At 37.5% G+C, this 14,394-nt stretch overlaps 1 protein-coding gene across 1 annotated transcript in view; it reads right to left on the reverse strand.

The window, feature by feature from the left end:
- Nucleotides 1-14,394, reverse strand: part of DPYD (dihydropyrimidine dehydrogenase) — a gene marked incomplete at both ends in the record, with an annotated part of 823,320 nt that overhangs the window by 561,871 nt on the left and 247,055 nt on the right. The window contains one exon of the mRNA XM_079721437.1: nucleotides 11,988-12,075. Coding sequence (XP_079577563.1) covers nucleotides 11,988-12,075 — 88 coding nt within the window. The remainder of the gene's footprint in view (nucleotides 1-11,987; nucleotides 12,076-14,394) is intronic.

A 14,394-nucleotide genomic window follows, 5' to 3' on the forward strand; every position in this document is an offset into this window, starting at 1 on the left:
GTTGCTTCATTTGCAAATATTTTCTCCTATTCTGAGGGTTGTCTTTTCATCTTATTTATGGTTTCTTTGGCTGTGCAAAAGTTTTTAAGTTCCATTCAGTCCCATTTGTTTATCTTTGTTTTTATTTCCATTTCTCTAGGAGGTGGGTCAAAAAGGATTTTGCTGTGATTTTTTTTTTTTTTTTTTTTTTTTTTTTTTTTTTTTGCAGTACGCGGCCTCTCACTGTTGTGGCCTCTCCCGTTGCGGAGCACAGGCTCCGGACACGCAGGCTTAGTGGCCAAGGCTCACAGGCCCAGAGGCTCCGCGGCATGTGGGATCTTCCCGGACTGGGGCACGAACCTGTGTCCCCTGCATCGGCAGGCGGACTCTCAACCACTGCGCCACCAGGGAAGCCTATTGCTGTGATTTTTGTCACAGAGTGTTCTGCCTATGTTTTCCTCTAAGAGTTTTATAGTGTCTGGCCTTACATTTAGGTCTTTCACCCATTTTGAGTTTATTTTTGTGTATGGTGTTAGGGAGTGTTCTAAATTCATTATTTTACATGTAGCTGTCCTGTTTTCCCGGAACCACTTACTGAAGAGGCTGTCTTTGCTCCATTGTATATTCTTGCCTCGTTTATCTAAGATAACATGACTATATGTGTGTGGGTTTATCTCTGGGCTTTCTATCCTGTTCCATTGATCTATGATTCTGTCATTGTGCTAGTACCATACTGTCTTGATTACTGTAGCTTTGTAGTATAGTCTGAAGTCAGGAAGTCTGATTCCTCCAGCTCCGTTTTTCTGTCTCAAGATTGCTTTGGCTATTTCGGGTCTTTTATGTTTCCATACAAATTGTGAAAATTTTTGTTCTGTGAAAAATGCTAGTGGGAGTTTGATAGGGATTGCATTGAATTTGTAGACTGCTTTGGGTAGTGTAGTCATTTACACAATGTTGATTCTTCCAATCCAAGAACATGGTATATCCCTCCATCTGTTTGTATCATCTTTTTAATTTCTTTTATCAGGGTCTTACAGTTTTCTGCATAGAAGTCTTTTGTCTCCTTAGATAGGTTTATTCCTAGGTATTTTATTCTTTCTGTTGTAATGGTAAATGGGAGTGTTTCCTTAATTTCTCTTTCAGATTTTTCATCATTAGTGTATAGGAATGTAAGAGATTTCTGTGCATTAATTTTGTATCCTGCTACTTTACCAAACTCATTGACTAGCTCTAGTAGTTTTCTGGTAGCATTTTTAGGATTCTCCATGTAGACTATCATGTCATCTGCAAGCAGTGAGTTTTACTTTTTCTTTTCCAATTTGGATTCCCTTTATTTCTTATTCTTCTGATTGCTGTGGCTAAAACTTCCAAAATTATGTTGAATAATAGTGTTGAGAGTGGGCAACCTTGTCTTGTTCCTGATCTCAGTGGAAATTGTTTCAGTTTTTCACCATTGAGAATGATGTTGGCTGTGGGTTTGTCATATATGGCCTTTATTACGTTGAGGTAAGTTCCAACTATACCTACTTTCTGGAGGGTTGTTATCATAAATGGCTGTTGAATTTTGTCGAAAGCTTTTTCTGCATCTATGGAGATGATCATATGATTTTTTTCCTTCAATTGTTAATATGGTTTATCACATTGATTGATTTGCCTATATTGAAGAATTCTTGCATTCCTGGGATAAACCCCACTTGATCATGATATATGATCCTTTTAATCTGCTGTTGGATTATGTTTGCTAGTATCTGAATGAGGATTTTTTCATCTATGTGCATCAGTAGTATTGGTCTGTAGTTTTCTTTTTTTGTGACATCTTTGTCTGGTTTTGGTATGAGGGTGATGGTGAACTCATAGAATGAGCTTGGGAGTGTTCCTCCCTCTGCTATATTTTGGAAGAGTTTGAGGATAGGTGTTAACTCTTCTCTAAATGTTTGATAGAAGTTACCTGTGAAGCCATCTGGTCCTGTGTTTTTGTTTGTTGGAAGATTTTTAATCACAGTTTCAGTTTCAGTGCTTGTGACTGGTCTGTTTATATTTTCTATGTCTTCCTGGTTCAGTCTTGGAAGGTTGTGCTTTTCCTAGAATTTGTCCATTTCTTCCAGGTTGTCCATTTAATTGGCATATAGTTGCTTGTAGTAATCGCTCATGATCCTTTGTATTTCTGTAGTGCCACTTGTTACTTCTTTTTCATTTCCAATTCTGTTGATTTGGGTCTTCTCCCTTTTTTTCTTGATGAGTCTGTCTAATGGTTTATCAATTTTGTTTATCTTCTCAAAGAACCAGCTTTCAGTTTTATTGATCTTTGCTATCATTTCATCTCTTTTTCATTTATTTATGATCTGATCTTTATGATTTCTTTCCTTCTGCTAACTTTGAGGTTTTTTTATTCTTCTATCTCTAATCTTCAGGTATAAGTTTAGGTTGTTTATTTGAGATTTTTCTTGTTTTTTGAGGTAGAATTCTATTGCTATAAACTTCCCTCTTAGAACTGCTTTTGCTGCATCCCATACGTATTGGGTCACCATGTTTTCATTGTCATTTGTTTCTAGGTATTTTTTGATTTCCTCTTTGATTTCTTCAGTGATCTCTTCATTATTTACTAATGCACTGTTTAGCATCCATGTGTTTGTATTTTTTACAGATTTTTTTCCTGTAATTGATATCTAGTCTCATAGAGTTTTGGTCGGAAAATGTTCTTGACACAATTTCAATTTTCTTAAATTTACCCTGGCTTGATTTGTGACCCAAGGTGTGATCTATCCTGGAGAATGTTCCATGAGCACTTGAGAAGAAAGTTTATTCTGCTGTTTTGGGATGGAATGTCCTATAAATATCAATTAAGTCCATCGTGTTTAATGTAGCATTTAAAGCTTGTGTTTCCTTATTTATTTTCATTTTGAATGATCTGTCCATTTTTGTTAGTGGGATGTTAAAGTCCCCTCCTATGATTGTGTTACTGTCAATTTCCCCTTTTATGGCTGTTAGCATTTGCCTTATGTATTGCAGTGCTCCTATGTTGAGTGCATAAATATTTACAGTTATTATGTCTTTTTCTTGGATTGATCCCTTGATCATTATGTAATGTCCTTTGTCTCTTGTAAGAGTCTTTAATTTAAAGTCCATGTTTTCTGATATGAGACTTGCTACTGCAGCTTTCTTTTGATTTCCATTTACATGGAATATCTTTTTCCATCCCCTCACTTTCAGATTGTACGTGCCCCTACTCCTGAAGTGCGTCTCTTGTAGACAGCATATATATGGGTCTTGTTTTTGTATCCATTCAGCCAGTCTGTGTTTTTTGGTTGGAACATTTAATCCATTTACATTTAAGTTAAATATTGATATGTATGTTCCTATTCCCAGTTTCTTAATTATTTTGGGTTTATTATTGCAGATCTTTTCCTACTCTGTGTTTCGTGCCTAGAGAAGTTCCTTTAGTATTTGTTGTAGAGATGGTTTGGTGGTGCTGAATTCTCCTAGCTTTTACTTGACTGTAAAGGTTTTAATTTCTCCATCAAATCTGAATGAGATCCTTGCTGGGTAGAGTAATCTTGGTTGTAGGTTTTTCCCTTTCATGACTTTAAACAGGTCCTGCCGCTCTTTTCTGGTTTGCAGAGTTTCTGCTGAAAGATCAGCTGTTAACCTTATGGAGATTCTCTTGTATGTTATTTGTTGTTTTTTCCCTTGCTGCTTTTAATATTTTTTACTTGTATTTAATTTTTGATAGTTTGATTAATATGTGTCTTGGCATGTTTCTCCTTGGATTTATCCTGTATGGGACTCCCTGCACTTCCTGGACTTCACTATTTCCTTTCCCATAGTAGGGAAGTTTTCATCTATAATCTCTTCAAATATTTTTCAATCCCTTTCTTTTTCTCTTCTTCTTCTGGGACACCTATAATTCAAATGTTGATGCATTTAATGTTGTCTCAGAGGTCTATGAGACTGTCCTCAATTCTTTTCATTCTTTATTCAGCTCTGTGGTAGTTTTCTCCTCTACTTTATCTTCTAGGTCACTTATCCATTCTTCTGCCTCAGGTATTCTGCTATTGATTCCTTCTAGAGAATTCTTAATTCCATTTATTGTGTTGTTCATCATTGTTTGTTTGCTCTTTAGTTCTTCTAGGTCCTTGTTAAACGTTTCTTGTACTTTCTCCATTGTATTTCCAAGATTTTGGATCATCTTTACTATCTTTCCTATGAATTCTTTTAGGTAGACTGCCTATTTCCTCCTCATTTGTTTGGTCTGGTGGGTTTTTACCTTGCTCCTTAATCTGCTGCATATTTCTCTGTCTTCTCATTTTGTTTTATTTAGTGTGTTTGTGGTCTCCTTTGTGCAGGCTGCATGTTTGTCATTCCTGTTGTTTTTGTTATCTGTCCCCAGTGGGTGAGGTTGGTTCAGTGGCTTGTGTAGGCTCCTTGTGAAGGGGACTGGTGCCTGTGTTCTGGTGGGTGGGGGGTGGCTCTTGTCTTTCTGGTGGGCAGGGCTGTGTACAGTGTTGTGTTTTGGAATGTCTGTGAACTTAGTATGATTTTAGGCAGCCTCTCTGCTAATGGGTGGGGTTCTGTTACTGTCTTGCTAGTTGTTTGGCATGGGGTGTCCAGCACTGGAGTTTGCTGGTTGTTGAGTGGTGCTGGGTCTTAGTGTTGAGACAGAGATCTCTGGGAGAGTTCTCGCTGACTGATATTAAGTGGGGCGGGGAGGTCTCTGGTGGACCAATGTCCTGAACTTGGCTTTCCCACCTCAGAGCCTCAGGCATGACACCCGGCTGGAGCACCAAGACCCTGTCAGCCACACGGCTCAGAAGAAAAGGGAAAAATAAATAAATGAATAAATAAAGGAAAAAGAATAAACTTATTAAAATAAAAAGTAAAAAAAATTTTTAAATAAAAAAATTTTTAAAAAAGAAAGAAGAGAGCAACAAAACCAATAAACAAATCCACCAATGAGGACAAGCATTAAAATCTATACCAAAAGAAGAAAAAAAAAAAAAAAACAGACAGACAGAACCCTAGGGCAAATGGTAAAAGCAAAATGGTAAAAGCAAAAATCATGCAAAGAAGCATACACATACACACAAAAAGTGAAAAATGAAAAAAAAAAGAATATATATATATATATATATATATATATATATATATATATATATATATATATATATATATATATATATATATAAAACGTAGAGGGCAACCAAATCAATAAACAAATCTACCAGTGATAAAAAGCTCTAAATATTAAACTAAGATGAACATAAAACCAGAAACAAATTAGATGCAGAAAGCAAACCCCAAGTCTACAGTTGCTCCCAAAGTCCACCGCCTCAATTTGGGATGATTCGTTGTCTATTCAGGTATTCCACAGATGCAGGGTATATCAAGGTGATTGTGGAGATTTAATCCGCTGCTCCTGAAGCTGCAGGGACAGATTTCCCTTTCACTTCTCTGTTCGCACAGCTCCTGGGGTTCAGCTTTGGATTAGCCCTGCCTCTGCATGTAGGTCACCTGAGGGTGTCTGTTCCTGCCCAGACAGTATGGGGTTAAAGTAGCAGCTGACTTGGGGGCTCTGTATCACTCAGGCCAGGGGGAGGGAGGGGTACGCAATGCGGGGTGAGCCTGCAGTGGCAGAGGCTGGCGTGACGCTGCACCAGCCTGAGGTGTGCCATGTGTTCTCCTGGGGAAGTTGTCCCTGGGTCACGGGACCCTGGCAGTGGCGGGCTGCACAGGCTCCCGGGAGGGGTGGTGTGGATAGTGACCTGTGCTTGCACACAGGCTTCTTGGTGGCTGCAGCAGCAGCCTTAGCGTCCCATGCCCGTCTCTGGGGTCCGTGCTGATAGCCGCGGCTCGTGCCCATCTCTGGAGCTCGTTTAGGTGGTTCTCTGAATCCCCTCTCCTCACGTACCCAGCAACAATGGTCTCTTGCACCTTCCGCAGATCCACAGTTTTGCCCGGACTCCCTCCTGGCTAGCTGTGGCACACTAGCCCCCTTCAGGCTGTGTTCACTCAGCCAACCCTAGTCCTCTCCTTGGGATCTGACCTCCGAAGCCCGAGCCTCAGCTCCCAGACCCCGCCCACCTCAGCGGATAAGCAGACAATCCTCTCGGACTGGCGAGTGCTGGTCGGCACCGATCCTCTGTGCGGGAATCTCTTTGCTTTGCCCTCTGCACCCCTGTTGCTGCACTCTCCTCTGTGGCTCCGAAGCTTCCCCCCTCCACCACCCGCAGTCTCCTCCTGCAAAGGGGCTTCCTAGTGCATGGAAGCTTTTCCTCCTTCACAGCTCCCTCCCCAAAGTGCCGGTCCCATCCCTACTCTTTTGTCTCTGTTTTTTCTCTTTTCTTTTGCCCTACCCAGGTACGTGAGGAGTTTCTTGCCTTTTTGGAAGTCTGAGGTCTGAGGCCAGCATTCAGTAGGTGTTCTGTAGGAGCTGTTCCACGTGTAGATGTATTTTTGATGTATTTGTGGGGAGGAAGGTGATCTCCATGTCTTACTCATCTGCCACCTTGTAGGTCCCCCTGCAACAACTTTTTATGTCGAAGTATGGATGTTTGCATTTATTACATTTTTCCTACATTCTCTATATAACTCACTTTCCATGTTTTGGTTGCCATTTACTTGTTTTCTTTAACTTTGCTTAACCTTAATTTCTTATCCATAAAATGGAGTTAATAATATCTACCTCAAGGGCCATTTTAAAAGTTAATGGCAAAAAGTGTATTAAAAATTCAGAATGGAATATTTTAGCTAATACTGCTACTACTAGCATTATCACCACCAGTCATATCACTATTCCTACTTGTTTATTTCATTTATAGTGTAATACCAACTTTAAAATTATGTACTAGCTATTTCCCCTTGTGTTTGGTTAATATTATAATACCCCAGAATTGCCAACATATTTTAACATCCTATCAATTTATTTTGGCAAATAGTCAAAACGATTGCATAAAAATCAACAGTTTAAAAATACTTATAGACTTCCTACTATTTGCCAGGGACTACACTATACACTGAAGATTTATCAGTGAGTAAGGCAGACAGACTCTTCAACCTACAACAGTTTAACTTCTACTGGAGGAAACAAACATGTAACCACTCAATTATAATACATGGAAATAAGTGCTAAAATCTGATCTGAACATCCAGAGAGGGAACAGGGACATAATGGTGTGAGGATTGGTGGTAAGGAAGTGGCTTCGCTCATCCAGGCTAAAGAGTGAAGGTAGGGAGTGGATCGTCACAAGTAAAGAGAACTCCATGAAGTAGAAAAAAGGATATGGAAGAATTCAAATATGAAAATAATGACAGTTCTGGGTCCAAGCAACAACAGGTCCAAAAACCAAGTTAAAAAAATTGAGATGAGGTAAAAGTGAAAACATTTCAAATGTCTGCAACACCCAATTTAATAAGTGACTAAAGACATAAGTTGTGAATAAATCATGAAGAGCCTTGAAAGTCTTATTTTAAGGAGTTTTTCCTGTATCCTGAAGGAAATAGCGAGCTAACTGGGTGGGGGGTAGGGGTGATTTAAATGAGGGAATGACATGATGAGATCTAATTTTAGAAAGATCACTATTTCTGTTGTGTGCTTAATGGTGGCCAAAGAGACTGGTTAGGAGGCTAAGGAGTAGCCTAGTGACACGAAGAGAGGCGAATAGTGATAGTGAGAAGTGAATTCAAGAGTCGACACAAGTAAAGCATACAGTGGTGAGACAGAGACTATTCAGCTCTATAATATCTTCCTGCAGCCTCTGCTCCCTGTAATTATGGATTTTACTGATATTTAACCTGTAATTCCTTCCCTCTCTCAAGTATTAAAAACAAAAATTCAGAAAAAAAAATACTTTGTCAGAAGAATCTATAAAGTATTACCATTTTTCTGAGGGTGTCTTAGTGGATATTCTTTACCTTACATGCTTGCTTAGCCTTTTCATCACTGCCATGTTTTGTATGAATATAAGAAGTAAAGTACCATAAAATGGACAATCAGAAATGGGAAGGGAAATAGGCTCCTTTGAAGCCAAGATTAAGGATTCAATTCTTCAGTCACCTAGAACAGTGACGCTTACATTGGCTCCAGAATATAATTACCCAAAGAACTTAAAAATATATATACCTAAAACATTGTAGTCACTCAATACTTATTTAATTCACTCAACAGCTGCTTATTGAGAGGTGTTGGGCATACTATGGGGAAAAAGCAATTAGTACTTGAGGGTCTTTACAACGTATAGCAGTGGCTTTCAAGCATTGACTATTAAGCCGCATCTTAAAAACATTTTCCACATAATGCAGTATGCATGTGCAAGCACATACACCAAAAACAAATACACATGATAGAAAAACAGTTTTCGCAAAATAACACTTACCACAACAATATGCAGCAGACTTTTTGATATTTTCTATTTGTTTGTGCTCATTTTTTAATAATAAAAAAATGATGGTTGTAAACCATTATATTGATTTCAATACCAACCAAAGAAAGCCATCAAATACTCTGAAAAAAACTCGTACAGGGCTTCCCTGGTGGCGCAGTGGTTGAGAGTCCACCTGCCGATGCAGGGGACATGGGTTCGTGCCCCGGTCCGGGAAGATCCCACATGCCACGGAGCGGCTAGGCCCGTGAGTCATGGCTGCTGAGCCTGCGCGTCCGGAGCCTGTGCTCCACAACGGGAGAGGCCACAACAGTGAGAGGCCCGCGTACCACAAAAAAAAAAAAAAAAAACAAATCCTCGTACAGAGGATGTTCTAACTCTATTTCTGAACACTGACAGTAACACACAGTGCCAGTGCTTTTATTTAAATAAAAATACCAATTATCTCAAAGACAACTCAATCCAGTTTGAATAAGACACAGAGCTTTATCTCACTTACCTTTATTTCACTTAGAAAAAACTAAACATCTCATGGGTAAAGAGACGTACTCTTTCAGTCTCACAATGATGTACATACAATGAGATAATTTCCTTAATGGATTCTGGAATTAGTTAGGGAAAAACCTAAAAGTGAGCAAGTTTTCACCAGAAATATTACACACAATACTAAAAATCAGGAAACATGAGAACACACTTCTATTAATGCAATGGATTTATAAAGCTATCCTTAATAAGTCATATTTAATTAAAAAAATAACATTTTTTTCTTTTAGAGAAACTAATATAGGATGAGACAGTAATTATAAATATAGAAGAGCTATAATATGGTATTCCCAATTACAGAAGGAGAAAATACTCTTTTATCATTAAAGTGACCTATGGAACCAGCATGCAAGTACTAAGTTCCAAGAGATTTTTCTTTGCTATTAACTGCTTTACTGATTTCTCTCAATAAAGATTCCATGTGTCAGATACAAATGATGATGCACATGTATGGCAGAGACCTCTATTTTTTTCCTCTCTCTATACCTATTATCCCCCTCCTCTATAGAGATAGAAGTTTAATGGACCATTATGTCCACCCAGCTCAAGGCTTTATGTCCCAACATCCTTTGCTGCCAGGTATGTTTATGTGACAAGGATGTAGACAATAAGATACAAACAGAAGTGATATGTGCAATTTCTGGGTCATAAACTTAAAAGGAAAGGAGTCTCTTTCCTTATTTCCAATTTTTGTTAGCAGGAATGTGGAAATATTGGCCACCTGAGAACCAAAGATGGAAGTCTGGTGTTGAGGATGGTTCATACTGTTAAAATGAGAGAGAACTAAACTTATATCTTGTTTAAACCTCTATTATTTTCCTTTCTTAAACTGGTCAAACCTATATCCTAAGTAATGTAGAATTCCTGTTCCAAAATGTACTCCTCTATACTGAGTGGGAAAAAGTAGATAAACAAAGTGAGTGAAGTTTAATTACAACATAGAAGCATGGTGAATGAACAAAAGCATGTAAGGATGTGAGGCTGTCTAAGTAATAGGCAGTTATATGGTAATAGAAAGGTCACAAATTCCCAACTCGGCAATCAAGAGTGTCAAATAAATACTTCCTGGAGAATAAGGTTACTTGTCTTCTACACACAGAACCTTTTTTTTTTTTTTGGCCAAAATGAAACTTTCTTGTATACGTTTCATACAAAATACTGAAATAGAACATAACTGCATTCTTCACATCACTACACCAAAATGTCAAAAGATTCACTTCTCAGCATGAAAATGCACAGAAACATAAATATGGAAAGACTTCACATTTTAAATGTTTTATTTACACCTCAGTGCAGAGTCAAATGGAGTATTGTGAATGGGATGTAGCACTATCAAATAACATATGTAAGGGGACTTAATGGAATAAAAGAAAAGAAAACTCTGAAACATTCCTGATTCTTGCAGATGGAAGATATCTCCATGGCTGAAAACACTCAGAGTGATAAAATTCAGCTCTTCCAAATTTTGTTATAATTTGCTTCTTGAGCAATTAATTTGGAGATATTTCAATGTATTGGTTATTTATTTGGCCCCTATCTCTTCAGTACAGAGATTCTTTGTAGACAAAGTTCATAGATATACACTAAACTGCATTAGCATATACCACTCCATTAATAGAAAATATATCTTTTACATACAACTGCTGCAGGAAACCACAGTAGTGAATTTCAAATAGCTATTTGAAAACATTGCCAATGTTTCAGCGATATTGCCTGACTAAATTTTTCATTTATTATTAACCAAACATTTTTTAATACACATTTGTTGAGAGTAACAGCAACTTACTGATCCAATTTTGCTGGGGTTTAGTAGAATATACATCAAAAAAGGTTTGCCCAATTTCTTTAAGTAAAATTCTCAGTACAAATGTAATGTTGAAAAGTAAAACCAAAATCAAGGGTAGTGCTGCTAAAAATGGAACCTAGAGTATATATCCCTAGATATTTTCTCTTTCCTCTTTTTATCTATGCATGATTATTGTACTTAGATAACATAGGGAACTACTGCTGACAATGGCACTCAAGTTTCTTAAAGAAAGGAGGTTCAGTACAGATATTTAGGAGCTAGAAGGCAGGAAAATTCATCTTCCTCTTCATAATTTTTCATTTAAGTAAAGGGAGTGACAGAGATGATCTTAAACTTGGTATCAATTATCTAGTAAGAGAACACATACCGTTCTGATAAGAAAATTTAGTAGACAGTAAAGCATTCCTGATTATTTTACTCCAGAAACACTATGAAAAAAGAGAGCCCTAAAATAAATGTTATCCAGTGTGTGATTACTTAAAGAGATGGAACAGTTTTCACCTCTGTGTAGGTTTATTAGACATTCCTATTCAAAGAATGTGAACCAGAGAGGAGACAAACTAAAAGACATGAGGATGCATTTAGTTTATATGCCATAATTGTTCATAGTATGATCATATAAGAGAATAAATACAAAGGTCATGAGACAAAGAATAAATTAAACCAACCATTTGCTCTTTCTGGTTTCTCAGTATACAGGAAGTGGAAGGGAAGAGTATTAGAAAACTCAATCTCCATGGGATATTTAGGCAAAATATGGAACCATAAGATACATTAATTGCCTTAGCAGTTATACACTGTCCATGTGACATTCAGAACTATGATTAAACGTCTTTAAAATTCAGCCAAATATGAAAAGTCTTTAGAAAATATTGAAAAAAATAGAAAAAGAAAATGAGCTAAATCTCTTCTTTAATATCAATTTAACCATTTGTTTAATCATAAAGAGAAAGCTACAGCATCAAGATATTTCTAAGCCCAAATTCTGAGCTTCTGTGGCATGAGTTGAAAACACTTTGCTTCTTAGATGTTCGCTGGTGATGAGAGTATGGTGAGAGAATGGGAAGATAAAGACAGTCTTGCCAAAGTCAATCCATAATGAGGTGAGGTAGTGCAACACGTTACAAAATAGGAAATTTTCTTTGGCCATTCATACCTGTCTGCTCCTCCCTGAACAGACACAACTTCTACCATGAAAATATCTGAAGGTAGTTATTCTTCTGGATATTATCAGGAAGTAAAAAAATATTATAATGAAAAATATTTTAAAGTAAGCTACTCACCTATCCCAATAAAAGCAGCTTTGTACCCTTCTTCTTTCAAAGTGCTAAGGGTAATTTCATTCACTGAAAGGCTTTTACCACAAATTATCTGTAAGAAAAAACATTTCTGTAACTGTATTTTGGCATTTGAATGACTAAAACCTTAATCTTTAACATCGAAAATAATAAAAACTCTGTACACACATATATATAATTCCATATATACATATGAAAATATCTTTATCTTTTAGTATATAGGCTTATGTATACTAAATAGTATATAAATAGAACAAACATGTTTTACTTAATAGCTAAATGCATTTTTGCCTTTTAATTAAGTACCAGAAGAAAGGCTAGTGTATTTAAAATCAAGTCAATAAATTTTCACAGCTTAATTAGTATGTTCAAGGCACTATGTGGGGCATTTTAAAGAATAAAATGATAAATGAGACACAGTTTCTGCCTCAATGTACAGTCAAGGTCTGTGCAGAAGATGTACAGAAATAAGTATAATAAATAACAGAGTGTGATCAGCACATGTCTACAAGAACTCAAGGGATGGTGAAATTCATTTTGGCCGAGGTCATATAGATGAGAAAAAAGAGAGGTAGTGGGATTTCAATAAAGCCCTTTTTAAACTGAAGTATAGTTGATTTACAATATTGTGTTAGTTTCACGTGTACAGCAAAGTGATTTGGTTAAACATATATATGTGTGTATATCTATATTCTTTTTTAAATTCTTCTCCATTACAGTTTATTGTAAGATATTGAAAATAATTCCCTGTCAATAAAGCCATCTTAAAAAATAGATAGGATTTTGACAGGGGACATTGTCCAGGGAAGATGAGTAAAGTCAGGAGTCAGAGGATAGATACTTCTATTAAAAATCACAGTACTTTGCTTAATTCCAGACATGAGCCTATTTTCAGATCTTGAACCTGCTGACTGAAGAGGTTGTCAGGTCCCTAGAAAGAAAGACCCTGAAACATCCTGGCAAGTAAATACTATAATGATTCCTCTATTCCTTCTCCAAAGGGAATTACAGCCATCTACTCAGGTGACTGTACACTGGGGAAGGGAGCATAATCACACATTTCAAGGACACTGGACAAGGTTCTTCACTGACACTGATACCTGAAGAGTGGGGACCTACAGTGATAAGGTGAAAAATGGAACCTGGATAAACTCTGGTTCACAGTGGGCCTAAGGGGATCACAGACCTAGTTAGTGGTTATTCCCAAGTCTCCAAGTGTATAATAAAAATTGTTATACATGTCAGTAGAAATAATCCCCACGTTGGGTATCTGGTCTGCAAAGTAAGAGCTATTATAGCTATAATATTGGGAAGGCCAGAAAACTTCTGAAACCCTGGTCGAGAGAGTAAATCAACCACAGTGATAGCCTGGAGTCGGTGGGATGAGGAAAGATGGTGGTGGTCCATGTTATACTTCTGTTTCATTTCCCAGTCTGGCCCTGCTGAGACTAGATGATTTCTGGAGAATGACTGTAAACTCCTGCACGCTTGACCAAAGTGAAGCCCTGACTGCAGTGTCTGTGACAGATGTGGTATTATTGCAGATTAGTAAGGCCACAGGTACACTGCACGTGGCCATTGATACGATGAATGCACACGTTTCATCATGTTTCTGTGGAAAAGGGATCAGAAACAGTTCACATTCATGGGGGAAAGATAAGAATATTCATTTACAGGTTTGCCTCAGGAATATGTCAACTCTCTTCTGTAATAATATATATATAATCTGAAACGATCTGGCCATACCACAGAACATCATCGTGATCCATTACACTGAGAACATCCTGCAGATTGGACAGCATAAGCAAGGGGTAGCTAGTATGCTGGAGACTTCAATATGCCTGCCCTCCACAGGGCAGAAGATGAACCTTATGAAGATCAGGGACTAGCCACTTGAGTGAAGTAAAGGGGTCTACTTCTCAGGTATGTGCCAGTATATACTCTCTAAAATACATGACTTTGCTGCAATTTTGCACTCATTTACCATTATAAATAAGGAAGCACAATGTCTGGTAGCTTTGAGTTTTGAAGTCAACATGTTCCTAAAAACAAAAGTCTCTACACTGATTCAAAGCAGAAGAACAAAGTTTACCCATTAAAACAATAATTGCACCTAACTTGCATAGAGTACCTAACTAGGTGCAAGACTCTCTTCTAAATACTGCATAGATGGACTTCTTTCATCCTCACAATAGCATTATGGAGTGCTATCGTTATCCTCATTTTACAGATGATGATACTAAGGGACAAGAGAGCTTTGACAACCTTTACCAAAGTCAAATATGTAGTTTAATTGCAGAACCAGCACGTGTAACAGCTATGCTCCAATGTCTCTTGAGAATGAAGGGCAGAACCAGCACCATACTCAAAGGCACAGAACAACATACTGCAT

Source organism: Hyperoodon ampullatus (genome assembly GCF_949752795.1).
Source record: "Hyperoodon ampullatus genome assembly, chromosome: 2".
Taxonomy (NCBI): Eukaryota; Metazoa; Chordata; class Mammalia; order Artiodactyla; family Ziphiidae; genus Hyperoodon; species Hyperoodon ampullatus.